The sequence below is a fragment of the Neodiprion lecontei genome, chromosome 1 (assembly GCF_021901455.1).
Source record: "Neodiprion lecontei isolate iyNeoLeco1 chromosome 1, iyNeoLeco1.1, whole genome shotgun sequence".
Classification (NCBI taxonomy): Eukaryota; Metazoa; Arthropoda; class Insecta; order Hymenoptera; family Diprionidae; genus Neodiprion; species Neodiprion lecontei.
Genome location: NC_060260.1, coordinates 3,410,331 through 3,425,995, shown reverse-complemented (window position 1 = coordinate 3,425,995; position 15,665 = coordinate 3,410,331). Strand labels below are relative to the sequence as shown.

Below are 15,665 nucleotides of genomic sequence, written 5' to 3'. Positions count from 1 at the left end.
TTATTCCCCTTCGCCTCACCGCAGGAGATTTGGTCTATTCCGCACTCGGTGCTGCACGGCAAACTCTTCCTCAACTGCACGTTATGCGGCGGCGAGGGGTGGAGCCGCTAATGAATGTTTCCAAGGTAATCAGGTTCCAGTGTATAAATTACGCCAAACGGTGCCGCGGATCCTCCTCAACCAGGAGCATATGGATAATCACCCAGAAATCATTCGCCCGTCGAATGATAACAGGCGGATATCATCGTTTCATCAATCGCCGATCGCTGGCTCGGCGCGAATCGGTCACCGAAATCGCAAATCGCAGAACCGCATCGCGATCGTTTTGTACAACATCGCAGACGACGAATGGCCTGTTTAAGTCGGTAGTTTTTTGCGGGGGTCGAGGGATCCCGTGCCTCGGGATCTCCGGCAGCTCACGTGAAACGAGATGAGTGAAAAGACGAGAAGAGAGGAGAAGATGGTCCTTTATGCAACGGCGCCAAACCTGACGAAGTCATCAAGTCACCGAGGCTCCGATCGAGCCGCCGACTGCCAATCGAACCTCGGCTCTCACGGACAAGAACTTTTACCCGGGTTTTAAATTCGGCTCCCGTTGATCCGGACCGATGCTTACACGCACACTTCGGCCGCAGGCTTCCCTGGTCCATTAGAATTTCTAATAAAGTCGTCTCAGGTGTAAAAAATGCATCGTACCCGGTCCTCGTGTCCCCATGAATCACCCACCCGGCAAAGAGACACCGTCGAAACAAGACACGTGTACCTCGCCAGCTCTTCGATCTCCATTCTCAACTTTTCGCAGATGATAATATGCCACCCACGATTGTCCTGCAGAAATCATTCTCGTGTCGAGAACTTAATCGATATACCGCGTCACAAAAATTTTAATTACAGTACGTAACCAACAGACGATCGATGAATAGTCGACTATTATACAGAAACGAGTCGATCAAAGTCTGGACCACGATCCACACGGCTGAGCGGGTGGCTATTTTTATTGGCTTGAAAAATACGTATTCAAGCGTAATGTAATTCGACTCGATAATTTGGCTTAATTGAAAGACAATGGTAATAATAACTGGGATCGGGCACCTGTCAACCCGAAGCCGGCGCACGCATCGAGGAGAAATCTTTTGATGTTGATACAGCCAAGGCTGAGATTGAAGTCGGTGGAACGGGTTCTTCTTTTCAGTTATAGTAACGCCCAGTGGCTAATGCCCCGACGTTCCAGATACTAAATTAAACTACCGAAACCAGCTGGTATGTCGTAAATTATTCCGTACCTAAGCCGACTTCACGTTCTGCTCTCCGCGCGTATGCATGCGTGGTGTTTAGATTTAGTTGTTGCTACATCGTCTACCTACAATACGCGCATTCGCTACGGCGTGACAATGTAGCACCGGACATGCTCGAGGCAGCGTGATTGATTCCGGAGAGCAATGAAGGAAATTCGTAAAAATAATATTAAATTACGACGATCAATATTCGGCTCCTTCTCAAGCATCCCGAGCACACTTCGCACCTTGGCTCTCCCGGCCACGCGGATAAAGCTGACTGACAAGCTCGGCGAGAGGGTCAAAAAGCTGCTCGTAGGAGGGAACTGCTCGAGCGGGTGGGGCTGCAGTGTTTTAGGTTTTGACCTCGTGACGACAGCTCTTGAAAAATTACACCGATGTTTGAACTAAAGTGTCCCGCTAATAGATTTCGCTCTACGAATCGTTTGTTAAGCACGCTTAACGGGCGGGGCCCACCTTCGGCCTGTCCGCACGCGCGTGCGGATTCAAATATTCATTCGTTACGATCTAAAAAGTAACGGTTGTCGCTACTCAATTTCTTTCATCTGTGTTGGCGAAAATTTTTATCACTACGAATTATTGATTTTTTTTTTTTTTTCTATTTTCTCATCGATTATTCGGTTGGACAGACGATCGCATCCGATTGTAATAACGGACAAATAACCCCGCAGCGGAATGAATAAGCGCATCTTATTCGAGCGTGACGTAAGGCTAGAAGCGGTGCGCCTTTGCCACTGCAGGCAATATGATGAATGAATTTTTAATTTAAGTGGTACCTACTTACCTGCCGTGCGCTACTTTCCGAACCTCAATTCGCGGCTTAATACGGCCCTAGTTTATTTATAGGCATCGCCTACTCGGGACAGGTGAATTTGGAAATATGGGTGCGTTTCGTTCAGCGTTACAGTAAGAAATTCCTTTCGCCGTTCAATTTGAATACCGGGCCATTATCGTCGTAGGCGGTTATCGGTTTATTCATATCCCAGGTCTTGCGACGAGAAATTAAACACTTCTTTTATCGGTAATGAATAACATTCCTCAAAACCTCGCGCCTGCGGAGAGGAATCCGCGGGACGAACATCGAGCGTAATCGAATGTAAAAAATATTCAATTCAGGCCCAGAGCCGCGAGACGTACAACAGGAAAACCAATACATCTCCTCGGCCGCCATGATGGATTGCTGGAGCCATGGGAAACTATCTGTCAAGCACAATATCGACCCTCGCCCCTTCGGCCAACGTTCCAGCCCCTACGAGTCGGACGACTCGGTCCGTCCCGCCGGCGCTCTTAACCAACCTAGCCTAACTTAAACACCTACGTGCGCCCCGTTCTCCCTCTATCGAAAACCATTTTATTTGCACGGAGAAGGCTTGCGTTGATTTTCCCGATAATTTCAAATTTCGATTATCACGTTTCACTGTACGTCAAACCAGCCAAATAACATACGTGCGATGTGCGGTGTAACCAAGATTTGAGGAACATCGATAATTTTCGATCGAACAACGAAAACGAAAATACTGATATCGGATAAAGAAATAAATCTTTTGTCAAGAGATCAGCACGCGTGGGTTAGTGACGTCACGGAAATACGCGGGGTGGTCTTGGGACGGCGGTCGGTATGCGTGCAGCTCAACCTTTATTTCACGCTTTTAAGATCGTGTTTCATTTCCTACGAGTATATGTTACGTGACTGCAGGAATGACGAACAGAAAAAAAATTGTTGATACTTGCGTCTGTTAAATATTCTACAGATCCCGATTGTAAAACCCATCCATACGGTTTATTATTCTCCGGATTGATTGTACAAGTTTCTCGACTTCTGCACAGTGTTAGATTGGGACGGTCGATGAATCGTTTGCAAATAATTTTTTAATGCATATTGTATTAACTATTCCTACTCCTTTACCTAATTTATTCGAAAAATGTTATTTATTATACGTTTCCGTTTATGTGTCCGCAGCAGCATAAAATACAAGTTTTCGTTTTTTTTTTTTCCTTTTTTTTCATATCAGTAATAAGTTAGATTATATAGCTGTACAGTTCGACTAGTATTTCTCTTCTTTATAATGGAAGGAGAATGAATTAATAAATAATCTCATGGTTTAAAAATATTATTCTCTGGATTAATTAAATTATTCTTCACCTTGTATCCCCAGCATTGTTAATATAATAATCGTAATGTATAAAGAATTAACGCACGTAGTCTCTCGCGTCATTTTAATTGTTCACAATCACGTTTTCTTCGGTTAACAGAAATCACCGTGCAAAAATTCGTGCATCGAATTTACCAACCGAGATGTGAAGAGCATTCCGTTTATTATAGGTTTATGCCGTTGGCATAATTTTGAATTTCACACAGGTTACTTTACTTACAGGCTAATTTAGAATCTTATGTTAATTTTAATCTACGGTATAAATAGACCTCGGCTATTATTTACATGAGTTTAATTATTAATAGGAACATTACGTTTCAATTTGAGCTTTCATCTAAGGCCTACAAGTGATCTGGATCCACAAGATGTATAATACAAGTAAATTTAATATCAGAATAGAGAGAGAGAAAAAACTTTCACATAGTTGATTTCACATGGAAGGTCTTGAGAATGAAATGCGGTACGAGTCGCTTGTCAAAGAAGAAATATAAACGTTAAATATATGCCCGGTGCTTGCTTATCTGGTGTATTATGCGAGAGAAAGTATTCAATGGAATTGAAATCATTCATCAAGGCCTAATTTATTCTAAATACGATCAAGCCACAAGACATTAAGTCATGCGATCACGTAGCTTGAACTTTGTACCGAAAATTGAGAAAACATTTTAGGACTCGGATAAGCTGGCTCCTTTCTTCTTTTATTTATCCATGTAAGATTTCGTTCTTTCCTTTTTTCTCTCTATTCAGTTAAAAACAACTTCGGAGCAACCGCTCGAGCTTAGTTCATTGCTCAAGCTCATTTGCTTTCCGAGCAATTTCAGGCACGTAGTCTTTTGAATTTTTAGAAACTCAGGAAATGAAAATAGAGTCGTAACACAGGTCACACGCGTCTCTTTACCCAGGCACTAAACGTATAAAGCCGAGTTAAACATTCCTTCGTCCGCTTAAACAAGTCCAACAAGTTGCAGAGTTTCGGCGTTTGCAGTACGCGCGTATCCGTTACGCCGATGGTCTTCGCAGGTAGATCTTCTCGTCGAGTTTAAGGATAACTTTCACTTTTAGCGTTTGCTTTGCCGGATCCGTCACGGGTTTAGAAATTTGTCAGGTAAAAATTATCCAATCGTCGAAACGTTGCGTGAAGCCTCGAAAATATCACGACAAAAACTGTACGACAATGTTTACAAATCTTTTCGCAAATATCCACCGTGCTGAATTTTTCTCCCTGGCATTTGAATGAATTATTATATTTCCGGAGCTCGAATTTCAGCTCGTGTGACGAAAATGAAAAGGATAAAAGAATGAAAACACTAGCGTAGAATCCAAGGCGGCAAATCTCTACTGCACGATATATTTGCTTCGGTTGTTATCTTACGTTATTACCACCGATCGAGAAGTCCCTCGACAATTGAAACGATATCACTGATCACAGAACAGCACCCCGAAAATTATGAATTCGATTAGCAAGTGGAAAAAGCAAATGTTGCATGATAAAAACATGGAAATTTAAACTAGGTTGTATCACTGGCAGCGAACGCTTTCGGCCATCTTATTTTTCGACGTTGCGCGCAGCTGCGTAGCAACCCCCCACCCCTCACCAGCACCAAATGGTTCCCTTGGCCCTTGGCCCTTGGGCTTGTATCAACCCAATCGCTCTCTCAACTTTACAACTCGTCGGTATCTATTAGGTACGTAACCGAAACTTTCCGAATACTTTCGGTGTCATACTTGACTAATTAGCTCGTAAGTTTTTTACGAACCCCGTTTTCCTTGACGTAGATTTTTGAAAAATTTCGGGAACAAACCGAGTCTGAATTCTGCTTCGAAAACTTTCAGCAAGAGAGTTGAACGAACCTAAATAATAATAAAAACAATGTTTAAAAAAAAAAAAAAAAAAATCATTGGCTATGTTACACGAAAGGGGTTGAAATCTTTCGTCAAATTTACCAGCAATCAAAAGTCCGCGGTGAAATGGACGCCAGTTTGAGACTAAAAGCAAAAAGTGTCGAATCATCGGAGAAATATCAATCCCGAGCGAAAAGTCAAAATATTTGAGAAACAGTCCGTGGTCAGGTTACGGGAGTGTAAAATTATGAGACGGGGCCGAGGGTGCGTCGCAAAATGCGGCGTGAACGAGCGAGCGGACGGACGAAGCGAGAGCATCCCAGCAGAAGTGCTGCGAAGAGTGTTTGAAAGACGCGGCGCGAGGAAGGAACGTGAAGGCACATAAACTTTTGGCCCGTCTTTACCTGGCTGCTCGTAGTAGGACTCGCCTGGCTGTTTAGCTCGGTTAGCCATAAATCATCGGCATTGCAGGGTCAGCTGCCCGATCTTAGCCGGGCGGCCTTCTCTTTCCCGTTCACGTAGCAGCGTGAAGATCGAGTCTGTTCTGACCGTAACTTTGCTGTTCGTGGCTGAACTCCTGCTGCTGGCGATGCTGGTGATGCTGCTGCTGCTGCTGCTGCTGTTGCTGTTGCTGAAGAAGCGCCTGCTGATTTTCATACGAACCCTGGTGCCGGTGTTGGTGATGATGCTGGTGCTGATTGTGATAGCTGCTCAAGTAAGCCGCGTGCAGATGCTGCTGTTGCTGTTGCTGTTGTTGAGGAGGAGGAGGAAGCGGAGGAGGATGAGGGTGAGGGCCTTGCCGGTGGAGCAGCGACTGCTGGGAGGTCGAGGGCGCGGAATTGCTCCGCAGCATCATCGTCGTCGGCGTGGCGTTCGTCATCAGCAGGGCGTCCGGTTGGTTGGGGGATTCTTCGAGGGTTCCGGATTCTATGGGGCTGTAACGGACCTTGCCGTCCTTCTTGGCCTTCATCCGTCTGTTCTGAAACCAGATTTTTATCTGCCGTTCCGTCAGGCAGAGCGCGTGAGCGATCTCGATACGCCGTCTTCGAGTCAGGTAGCGGTTGAAGTGAAACTCCTTCTCCAGTTCCAGGGTTTGGAAACGCGTGTACGTCTGTCTCGTACGCTTGTGACCGGCCCCGCTTACGTCAGCTGCAACAAACGACCTCTCTCATTCAATTTCCAAGGCACGCTGTGAAATTTGGTCAGGATGTAGGTAATAGCCTGTGTTTGTGTCTATGTTTGTGTTTGGAATCTGCGAACCAATTCGCTGCTCAATTCATATCATTTTCCCCCCTTATCGATCGCTGTAATATGTACTCAACCAATATGTTGACGAAAGCAAAAAAAAAAAACAAAAAAAGAAACATTAGCGCAGCGACGTTTTCATTGCATGAAAGATCAACCGATTCGAAGTGTACAAGTTCGACCCATTGCTGAATGACTTATAACAGAGGTGAGGTTTGCTATGGAAAAATTTTGTGCATTTTATGACGTCATTTCGATTAAAGGATTTCTTATAATTAGCAAGCAAGTTTCAGTTATAAGAACGGTAAAACTGAGAGAAATGATTTAGTAGGAAAGACGAGCACAGGGAAAGATCATTACGACTCATTCGATCACCAGGATAAAAATAGAAATCTGATCGGAATAAGAACTACTCTTCGAAGGAAAAAATCATCATTGCAAAGAGACAAACATAAATCACTGAATCGTACGACGAGGTATAGTGTAAGACAAAAAAAAAAAGAAAGGAAGAAGCAACCATTTCTGCAACTTAAAATCGCCGTGTCCGTCGAGTAGCTACGGATATCATTATTCATATTCACGATAAAACCGAGATGATCTCTCTCTCTCTCTCTCGTGGCTACATAATCCACGAACAATCTGTATCAACGAACCGTTTGCATAGCCGGACTTCATCCAAGGATAATCGACCTGCCGCTTGGTCTGATCCTCTCCATACTCGCTGGTCTCGGTCGGATTGACGTTGTCGACGTTGTTGTTATTCGCGAAGGCCGAAGCGTGATATCCGGTCTGCTGGACGGGGGGAACGGGGTCGACCATCGCGGCGGTGCAAGAATCGGTCGATGGCTGCGCCGAAAACGGTTGATAACCCTGAGCGTAACCAACGGGAACAACGTCCGGAATAGAGCGGCGAAATCTCTCTTGAGAAGCGTTATCACTCCCGTTAACAATCGGAGAAGCCTTTTCCCCGGGTGTCGGCGCGTATCCCGGAGTCTGGGACAAAACCCTGGGTGACGTCACAGCCTTCCCATATCCCGGTCCGACGTATCCGTCGATCAGGGCGTCCTTCCCGTGCCGTAGCAGCGTCTCCAGAAGGCTGGATCCCTGCTGCACACTCTGCTCCACTGTCTTGATCGGGAAACCGGAAATTGGCGCTTCAGGGTTAAACTGAAAATCGGCACTTGAAAATTGATGCACATTTGAAACCGGCTCGGTCTGATAAGGCCAGTATCCCGATTCACTATTGGCGAAATAAGCGGAGCTCGCCATGTTCCGAGTTACACTCAAGAGCACTGGAAACACCGCACGGCACTAGAGAAGAACGACGATGTCACTCCGAGGAACGTTTGACGAGCTTGGATTTTTCCATCGGTAAGCGAGAATCCCGGTGGTGGACTCGGTCGCTTGCAGGGACGAAGAGGAAAGCTTTGTGAGAAACCGGCAACGCGCTTGGCGACCTTTCGTACAATGAGGCGAAATGATTTGTGCACGTAGTTTCGACCCCGTGACGCGCGATTTTGAGGAAGCCCAGAGTCCGTCTGATGGGTGGCAACGGGGGTCGCGCGTGCCGATGTGCCCCCACCTCTCCTCTTGGACGGGAAAACTTTCACCGGTTTATTACTGCACCGAGGGTGCACGGAGGGGGCGGAGGGGGCGCAGGCAACCCCGAGTCTCTCTCTCTCTTTCTATCCCGCTCTTTGTAAATCAGCTCTGTCCTCTTTGACGCGGACGGAACCCCGGGGCGAGCGGAAAGCGGGTAGCCGGCTAGCCAGGATCCCAAAATCCACCCCCGATACCGCTCTGAGCCGCGTGCGTCCCCCATCCCCCCCTCCCCCCGACCCCCGAACGCCTGTCCCCTCCCACTATTGACGCCATTCACCGAAAACCCATATTGGAAACCCCCCTGGATTTACACAATGCGCCATGTGTGCCCCTCGCCCCATAGAGTACCCCTCCCCCCCTCGAGGCTTATTATACGCCGGACGAAAGGCGGCCCTGCGCCTATAGCAGCCACCGAGATTCGGGGACCGATTTCCGATCGGCTGGGAATATCTTGCCCCTCGGGATAAGCGGATGTGTTTTTCGGCATGCGTCGGAGTCATTATCATACACATACATGTACGGAACAAAACGGGGGTAGAGGGGGTTTTTTTTTTTTTCTTTTTTTTTTCACCTTACATCCGTCAATTGTCTTCGCGGAAGGTCTTGCGACTATTTTTCTGCAAACCTCGAGGTGGCGATAATCTTTGCTGCAGGGAATAAACTAGAATAAAGTGAGCCGCGAGTGCGTGATGCAGCCGGCTAGGCGAGGGCAGTCTTGCGAGTGACGTCTTCTCTAGTAGGGCGCCCGGAGTTCGCAGCGTCGATTAATCACATAACCGCGTATAGTATACACACTCTCTCAATGCTCTCTCTCTCTCTCTCTCTCTCTCTCTCTCTCTCTACAGTTCCTCCGAGCTCGCCGTTCCCGTGTACGTATACGTATATATGTATATATATACATTATATATACGTAGTTAGCGCCGCCGTTACTCGATCCAGCGTCGGGCACTCCTCTTGCTTTTCATTAATCCAACTTTTCGTTGGCTGTTTGCTTTTCCATCGTGCACACGGATAAAGAAGAAGAAAAAGAGAACGACACGAAGAAACAGAGAAACAGAGGAACGAAACGAAAGCGAACGGAGACAAAAAAAAAGAAGAAAAAAAAAAAAGAAAAAGAAAAAGTAAGAGGAAAAACGCTTCCGCAGGGCCGCTAAGTGAGACGTATTAATCCGTTTGAATCGCGGACACGCATCGCCCTCTCGAAGAAGAGTTTTTTCCCTCTTCCCTCTCCTTTTTTCAAATAATTATCACCCTCGGCCTAAGCGGTGTCGGGGTAATAGGTCGCCTTTATACACGAAACCTTTAAATAGTAAAACAGTATACCGAAAAAGTGATTAATGATGGACAGTGGACGGGCGACTAGCGCCCACAACGATGCGGTACCCTGTGGTGGACACAGGAGAGACGCGTGAACACATTCAATGGAGTTTCATTTATATCCATTGGTGGATACGCGCGTGCGTGTGTGCGGGCACGTTTCAGCAGCGATATACACGAGTGCATCACCCATAACTGAAATCTCTTACTGGTAGGCGCGTCGCATAACAGACCGCTGCATAGGTGTATGTAGGTCCGACGATCGGCTGACGATAATAAATAATAATTCTGTTAGCTATGGGGCGAATCAGGGTGAAAAACCCAGGGCGCACCGACGTGGGGAGAAAAAAAAAATCCTTGCGGGGTCCACTGCGGGGCATCAAAAACCGTAAATGATTCTGGCTACCGACTTCATTTCACACTTGGCGATGCAACCGCTGACAAAAAAAAAAAGAAAAGAAAAAAAGAAACAGAATTCTCATTTCGGGGATAAAATCGATCGAATTTTATTTGTAAGTCGATTAATTTTCATTGGATTATTGCAGGGATATGCATTGTGGAATTTACTCGCCTCGGAAAAGTACGTTGTCGTCCCAAGGCGAACAGTTATTTATGAGCCCATCTCGTAGCGCAAGTTTTTTTATACGCGACGCGTGTTTCGCTGCGCACTTACTGCAGGAAAATTGTAGCGAACGTTGCGGTCGGAGAGAGTTATTGAGCGTTTGCTGTAAAAGTACGACGACAATAAGGTCTTATAGTTTGATCCGGAGCGATGGGTTGGAGGGTGAAATCCGTCGTTGATGTCTGCGAAAGATTTAGTTGTCGAGATAACGTCTTCGTCCTATGCGGGCAAACTGAACTTGAGACGCGTCAACGCGACGGCAATTCCGTATATGCACAGAGTTACGAGGCCTAATGGCCGGCAGGTAGGTGAGCCAAGACGTAGAAAATTACCTGGATGACGAGTTCGGTGATGTATTGCGTCGAAAGTAAGCTCTCGGTTATATAGTTTATGAGGCGAGCTCGTAAAACACGAAGCGACGAAGAGACACGCGCAGGCACGTGCTTAACCCCCCTCCCTTCACCCCTTGTACGTATACCACGACAATTTTCGCGTCCCACCCCTGCCAGAGTTTCTTTCCATCTCTCTTCATTCCTCGACGCAATATATTAATTTTTATACAACCGTACCTGGTTACCCTGGAGTGGAAACAAAATTATGGATCCTGCTATTGCGGAGCTTTATGCTCAGGTAGGACAACTTACCTACCCCAATAACGCATCGCAGGTCCCAAGTAAGTCCCCAACGATTTTCCCGTCCCTTTCCTTCGGGCAAAAATAGCCATAAAACTTTCTACGCTCGCGTTGAAAGCCGGACCGATGTCTGAACGGCACCTCTTGACGAACAAGTTTCTTAGACGGTCCTAATATTTCCGTCTGTCGCTCTTTTTGTCTCCTTTACCTACTCTTTTTTTTTTTTTTCTTTTATTACAGTTGTTTTTCACCCCGGCGATTTGCAGCACTCGGTTAAACAAGCGCGAGGCGCAATTGCGCCTCGGCCGGTTTCATTTACTGCCTGCGAATCATCGAATTACAGTATGCGTGAAATGGTTCGAACCACGTCGAGCTGTTCCATCTACGAAGTGACATATGTGCCGTTCGAAGGGGGAAGCGGCCGGTTTAAGGGAGTCCCATGGTGTAAGGGGGTGGCTTTTGCAGCCATTTGGGAAAATTGGGAATATCGGGATCAGGCGGTTCGAAGTCGGCCTCTGCACTCCGTCGTGCCGCTATTATTGCCCGATTGATTTATACTTTGTTTGTGGTGCATGCGACGCTGCAGCGCCAGAAGGCTCCGTACAATCCCGTACCCACGTGTTTCACGTATTTAATGCCAAAGCACATATTATACGCGTTCATTTGTCACTTGGACAATGAGAAGAAAAAATAAAATATCACATTTCATTTCACTTGCATTGGTTAGTATTTCCGTGCATCCAAGCTTTTCAATATCAGTCCCAGAAGCTTGAATCCTTTCGTATCTTTCTCCTTCCGTTGAACGATGAATGAAATAAAATAAACAAACCAAAATTCGATAAAACAAAATCACTTCAACATGTATAATATCGATGCACACGTGCGAACATCACCCGTAAGCGAAGATACCAGACGCACGCTGCGCCAGACATAACCATCGCATGTCTCGAGCCGGGTCGGAGTAAAAATAATAACAATAGTAACAATAATAATGGTACCAAGCTCTGTGGCTCGGGAGCGTAGAGCCTAAAACCACCTTTGAACTTTACGGAAGGGTGAGCGGTGGAGTTCGAACTTGGTTAGTTCAACATCATGACCTCTGTCTGGACATTGAGCAGTTCCCTTCTAAATGAATTCCAGGATTTTTTGTAGTGTACGAATTGGAATAAAAATGATATGATAATGATAACCGACGGTCCCGAAATCTAGAATCTTATAAGAACGTCACATAATCGATAATCGTCGCGTTTTCTTTTACGAGAATATTAATTTCGAACATTCTGCCAAATATCCCGACCATCGGACATGCGGACACGCGGGTACCATTTAGATTTCGGCGGAAGCCCTGGAGGACGCGTAAGTGGGAATGAAAACGGGCGTTTCGGGGCGGAGCGGAAAAAGTGCTGAGCAATCGTTCGGAGGTTCGGCTATTTCTCGACTGGTTGAACCCCGGCTGAACTCGATCGCGTATGGATCAACAGCCAAGCATACCTGCATTACAGGAACGAGCGAAGGCAGCGTGGGTACGATCGGATCGGTCAAGTCGGAGATCGGTAGTACGGTTTACCCTCCGGATAGATTTTCACACGGGTGAAGGCCCCTCTCAATCTCTCAATCCGTTGCAGTCTCGGGCCTTGACGTGGATGCACCAACACAGCGGAGGCGCGTTGATAAAGAACGCGGGTGCGTGAGGCGTCACTGACGTATCTTCGCTCTCCTGTCGCGATCCCTGAGTAACCGAACATGTGTATCTTTCCTCCTGGCAATGGGTACGTGTCAATCTCATCCAGCCTCCTACTGCGGTTGGGACTAGGAGACGGCTTCGTGCCAGGAGCGCCGTGTACACGCGATGAACTCGACAGGAAAGCAGCGCCAAGCTCCGTCCGTATTGTCCTTACGGTTCAAGAATTCTAGGGACCCGATGATATCAGCGTCGTGCACTCTTCTTCTCGGAATGAACTTGGCACCGTTTCCTTGGACTAGATCGAGAGTAGAGAAGGATTGAACGGATGAAGAAATAGTAAAACGGTAACGAAAGAAAACGAAATGAAAAAATCAGGGAGGGGGGAGAATCTCTTCCATGGTGAAATTTCGAGTAACGAATGACGCATTGTTTAATCAAAGGCGAGAATAGGCTCGAGGCTTTGGATGTTACACGCGGTACAATCCGTAATCCATCTCAGTTAAGACTCTGGTTCTTTTTTGATAGTGCACGAGGCGCCGTTTCTTTGACCGCGGAGACTCAAAGCGGTCCTTTTATATTCATTTACAAGCGGACCTCGGTACGAGCAATTCATTAATCGTCGGCTAATGACATAAAAATGCAGTCGCCGTCTCCTAGTAACCTTTCATACCCGAACGAAGTCGCGATAATCATCGCGTTCTCGCACGTTCAACCGTCGTTTTCAACTCCGGCTCGTCAGACTCATCAAAGTATTCTTAATCGTCGTCTCTCGTCTCTCATCGTCCACTCTCGCCAAAGGCGCGTGGAAACTGGCCTAATCGATTCCAAGCAAAACACACCACACTCGTGATCCACATCGTCGGAGTACCTCGCGTCGCTCGCAAAGCTGGAAAGGATCTTCGGATTGTCTCGGCCGGATCGTCGACGATCTGGTACGAGACGCGTACACAAGTAGAAGAAGACGACGGCTCCACGGGGGTCCCGTCTTAGTGACAGCCGAGCCTTGGGAATCATTTGCTTCGACCAGTCGATCCCAAATAAAGGATTATCCATCGCTCTCCACTCGACTCTTCAGGTAGCCGCTCAACTCCCACGTGTTGGTAGTGCCAAAGTGTAGACTCCGTGCTTCCTGAAAATCCAACCGTGTGTATACGCAAATCCCATCGAGATTCTCCGGATCCCCAGAGCCTATTTAGCGGATTAACGAATACACAGTGGTAAAAGGATAAACGGTTCAGAAGTAGGAGCAACTGTTTTGACACCTCCGTCTTCGCTTTAGCTGTGCTCGAGTCGAAATATGCTGCAGGGTTTGTATCCTGGATCATGACACTGCATTCTGCCTTCTGAAACACGCAAAGATCCTTTTGTAAAGATTGTCCGATCGTAAACTTTCAACCAGCTAAGATTCGAGATGCTAATTACTGTTTCATAGGTAGAACGAAGATGCTCTGGATGGGCTGAAGTTTCCTTATTTGTACAACGACTGTTAGGAGGCCTTTTAGAAGCGGATCCTTCAGAGTTTCGCCACGTGATACTGTAACAGGTAAAAAAAAAAAAAAAACAACGGCACGGTTTGAATTCACGGTGTAGAAAAGTACTTGACCTAGATGTAAAAATTTCCGTTATATAATTCGTTGCGAGTGAAGGTATCGCGTCAGCTGTCTATACCCATTCGGGCTCTTCCACTTCTTCGAGCACTCTGAATAGGACGGAGGCAGTCGGAGGTTCCAGTTCCATAGTATCGAGTCTGGAGGTCGGGAGGGCGAGAAGGTGCCGGCGAGAGGAGGAGGCTGGCGGCGACGGCGAGATCGTCTCCGTATCAATGCGGTGGAGATTGACAGGGCGAGCTATGATTAACGATGCCGAACTCCTCGACCGCCTCGCCTTGCCTCGCCTCGCGCCATTCTCCACCCCCGGCACCACGTGGCATAGCGGACCAGGCCAACCACCCAGCTAACACCCCCGGGGAAGGAGGAAGAAGGAAAGAGGAAAGAGGAAAGAGGAAAGAGGAGTGGTGTTCCGCCGCGGTGAGAAGTAAACACGTTACACAAACGAACGCAGGATCAATAGTGGAACGAACAAACGAACCAGCGAATGACTGCTGAGGAAGACACCAAGCCTCGGTATCTCGGTGATCCCTTTCCAAATGTCGCGCTTTTGGCACACGTTCTACAAGCTTGTCTTTCCTCGAAAAGTTCAGCCTATTTAAAAAATACCCAGTCAAACGAAAAATTGTTCAAAGCGTTCGTTGCACCGCGTCGGCTTATCCGAGAAAGGAGCTGCGGGATAAAATGGGTGAAGTGCCAAGAGCGTGGAGCAAACGAAGTTAATGCGGGTATCGCGTGCGCCGGAAGCTCCCTGATACCTACGTAGGTCCGACGCTCGAGGAGAAAGAGAGAGAGAATCGCGAAGTCAGCGAGAGGGAGGCAGAGGGAAAGCACAACCCTGTTCTCACCCCCTGTTCGGAACGCGGTAACCGAGTGAGGAAGAGAGAGACAACGGCCACTCCCTGTCTTCGCACGCACCTCTTTGCCTCAGCCGTACAATTCCTTCGGTGCAAAATTGCGAATTACCCCCGCCTCGTTTGTAATTATGTATACACCGAGTAACAGGCTGTGCAGTCGACCATTGCCACCCTAACAACATCTTTTCAATCAATCGCAGATCCAGATACTGTGGTAATTTCAAACACCAGCGTCCAGCCGGCTGTCTCTTTTCACGTTGCATTTCAAACACTTTAATTTTTTATTTTTTTACGTTACTTACTTCGCAAAATTGGCACATGTTCTTGTTTTTTGTAAATGAGAATATCCAGAGTCAAAAAAGGTGGTAAGAAAAAACTTAAAAAAAAGAAGCTGAAACATCGACTTCCCAATAATTAAATTAACAAAATTCTTGGGAACTCTCGCGCGCGATTTCGTGGCGAGTGAAAATTGCGGCAGGTAACGAGAAAAAGTACGAAATAAAAATGAGTAAATAAAATTGGGAGTTAAACTTTTACTAAACACACATCGCGAGCCGTGATGAGGATCATTCAGCGGTGATTCCAAGGAGTTCGTTTATTCAAACGTCGATGCTCGGATCGCGGGCAGTCCGGCACGGGCCTGCAGCCGCGGAGAAGCCAGCAATGCATCGTTAGCGGGCCTGACCAACAGATAAATGACGCGGTCGCCTCACATCTGACGTGAATGAAGCCGGGATGGCTTGCCTACACGGCCTGCACGACGCCACGCCGGCTTCGGCGATCGCAATAACTACCTAATGATATATCGA

At 47.0% G+C, this 15,665-nt stretch overlaps 1 protein-coding gene across 1 annotated transcript; it reads right to left on the bottom strand.

Moving 5' to 3' along the window:
- Window positions 1-5,411: 5,411 nt before the first annotated feature.
- On the bottom strand, window positions 5,412-13,842 carry LOC107216757 (segmentation protein fushi tarazu-like). The gene is made up of 4 exons (XM_015654044.2): window positions 13,815-13,842; window positions 13,261-13,735; window positions 7,189-7,702; window positions 5,412-6,439 (listed from the first exon to the last, which is right to left on the bottom strand). Exons 3-4 carry the CDS (start codon window positions 7,352-7,354, stop codon window positions 5,805-5,807), a joined length of 801 nt encoding a protein of 266 aa, XP_015509530.2. The 5' UTR covers window positions 7,355-7,702; window positions 13,261-13,735; window positions 13,815-13,842; the 3' UTR covers window positions 5,412-5,804.
- Between the last annotated feature and the right edge of the window lie 1,823 nt (window positions 13,843-15,665).

Coding starts and splice junctions, on each gene's coding strand:
- LOC107216757 (XM_015654044.2), bottom strand. CDS start 7,354: ATGGTCGACCCCGTTCCCCCCGTCCAGCAGACCGGATATCACGCTTCG. Junction 6,440..7,188: donor GAAGTCCGGCTATGCAAACG/GTTCGTTGATAC, acceptor CGTTTGTTGCAG/CTGACGTAAGCGGGGCCGGT.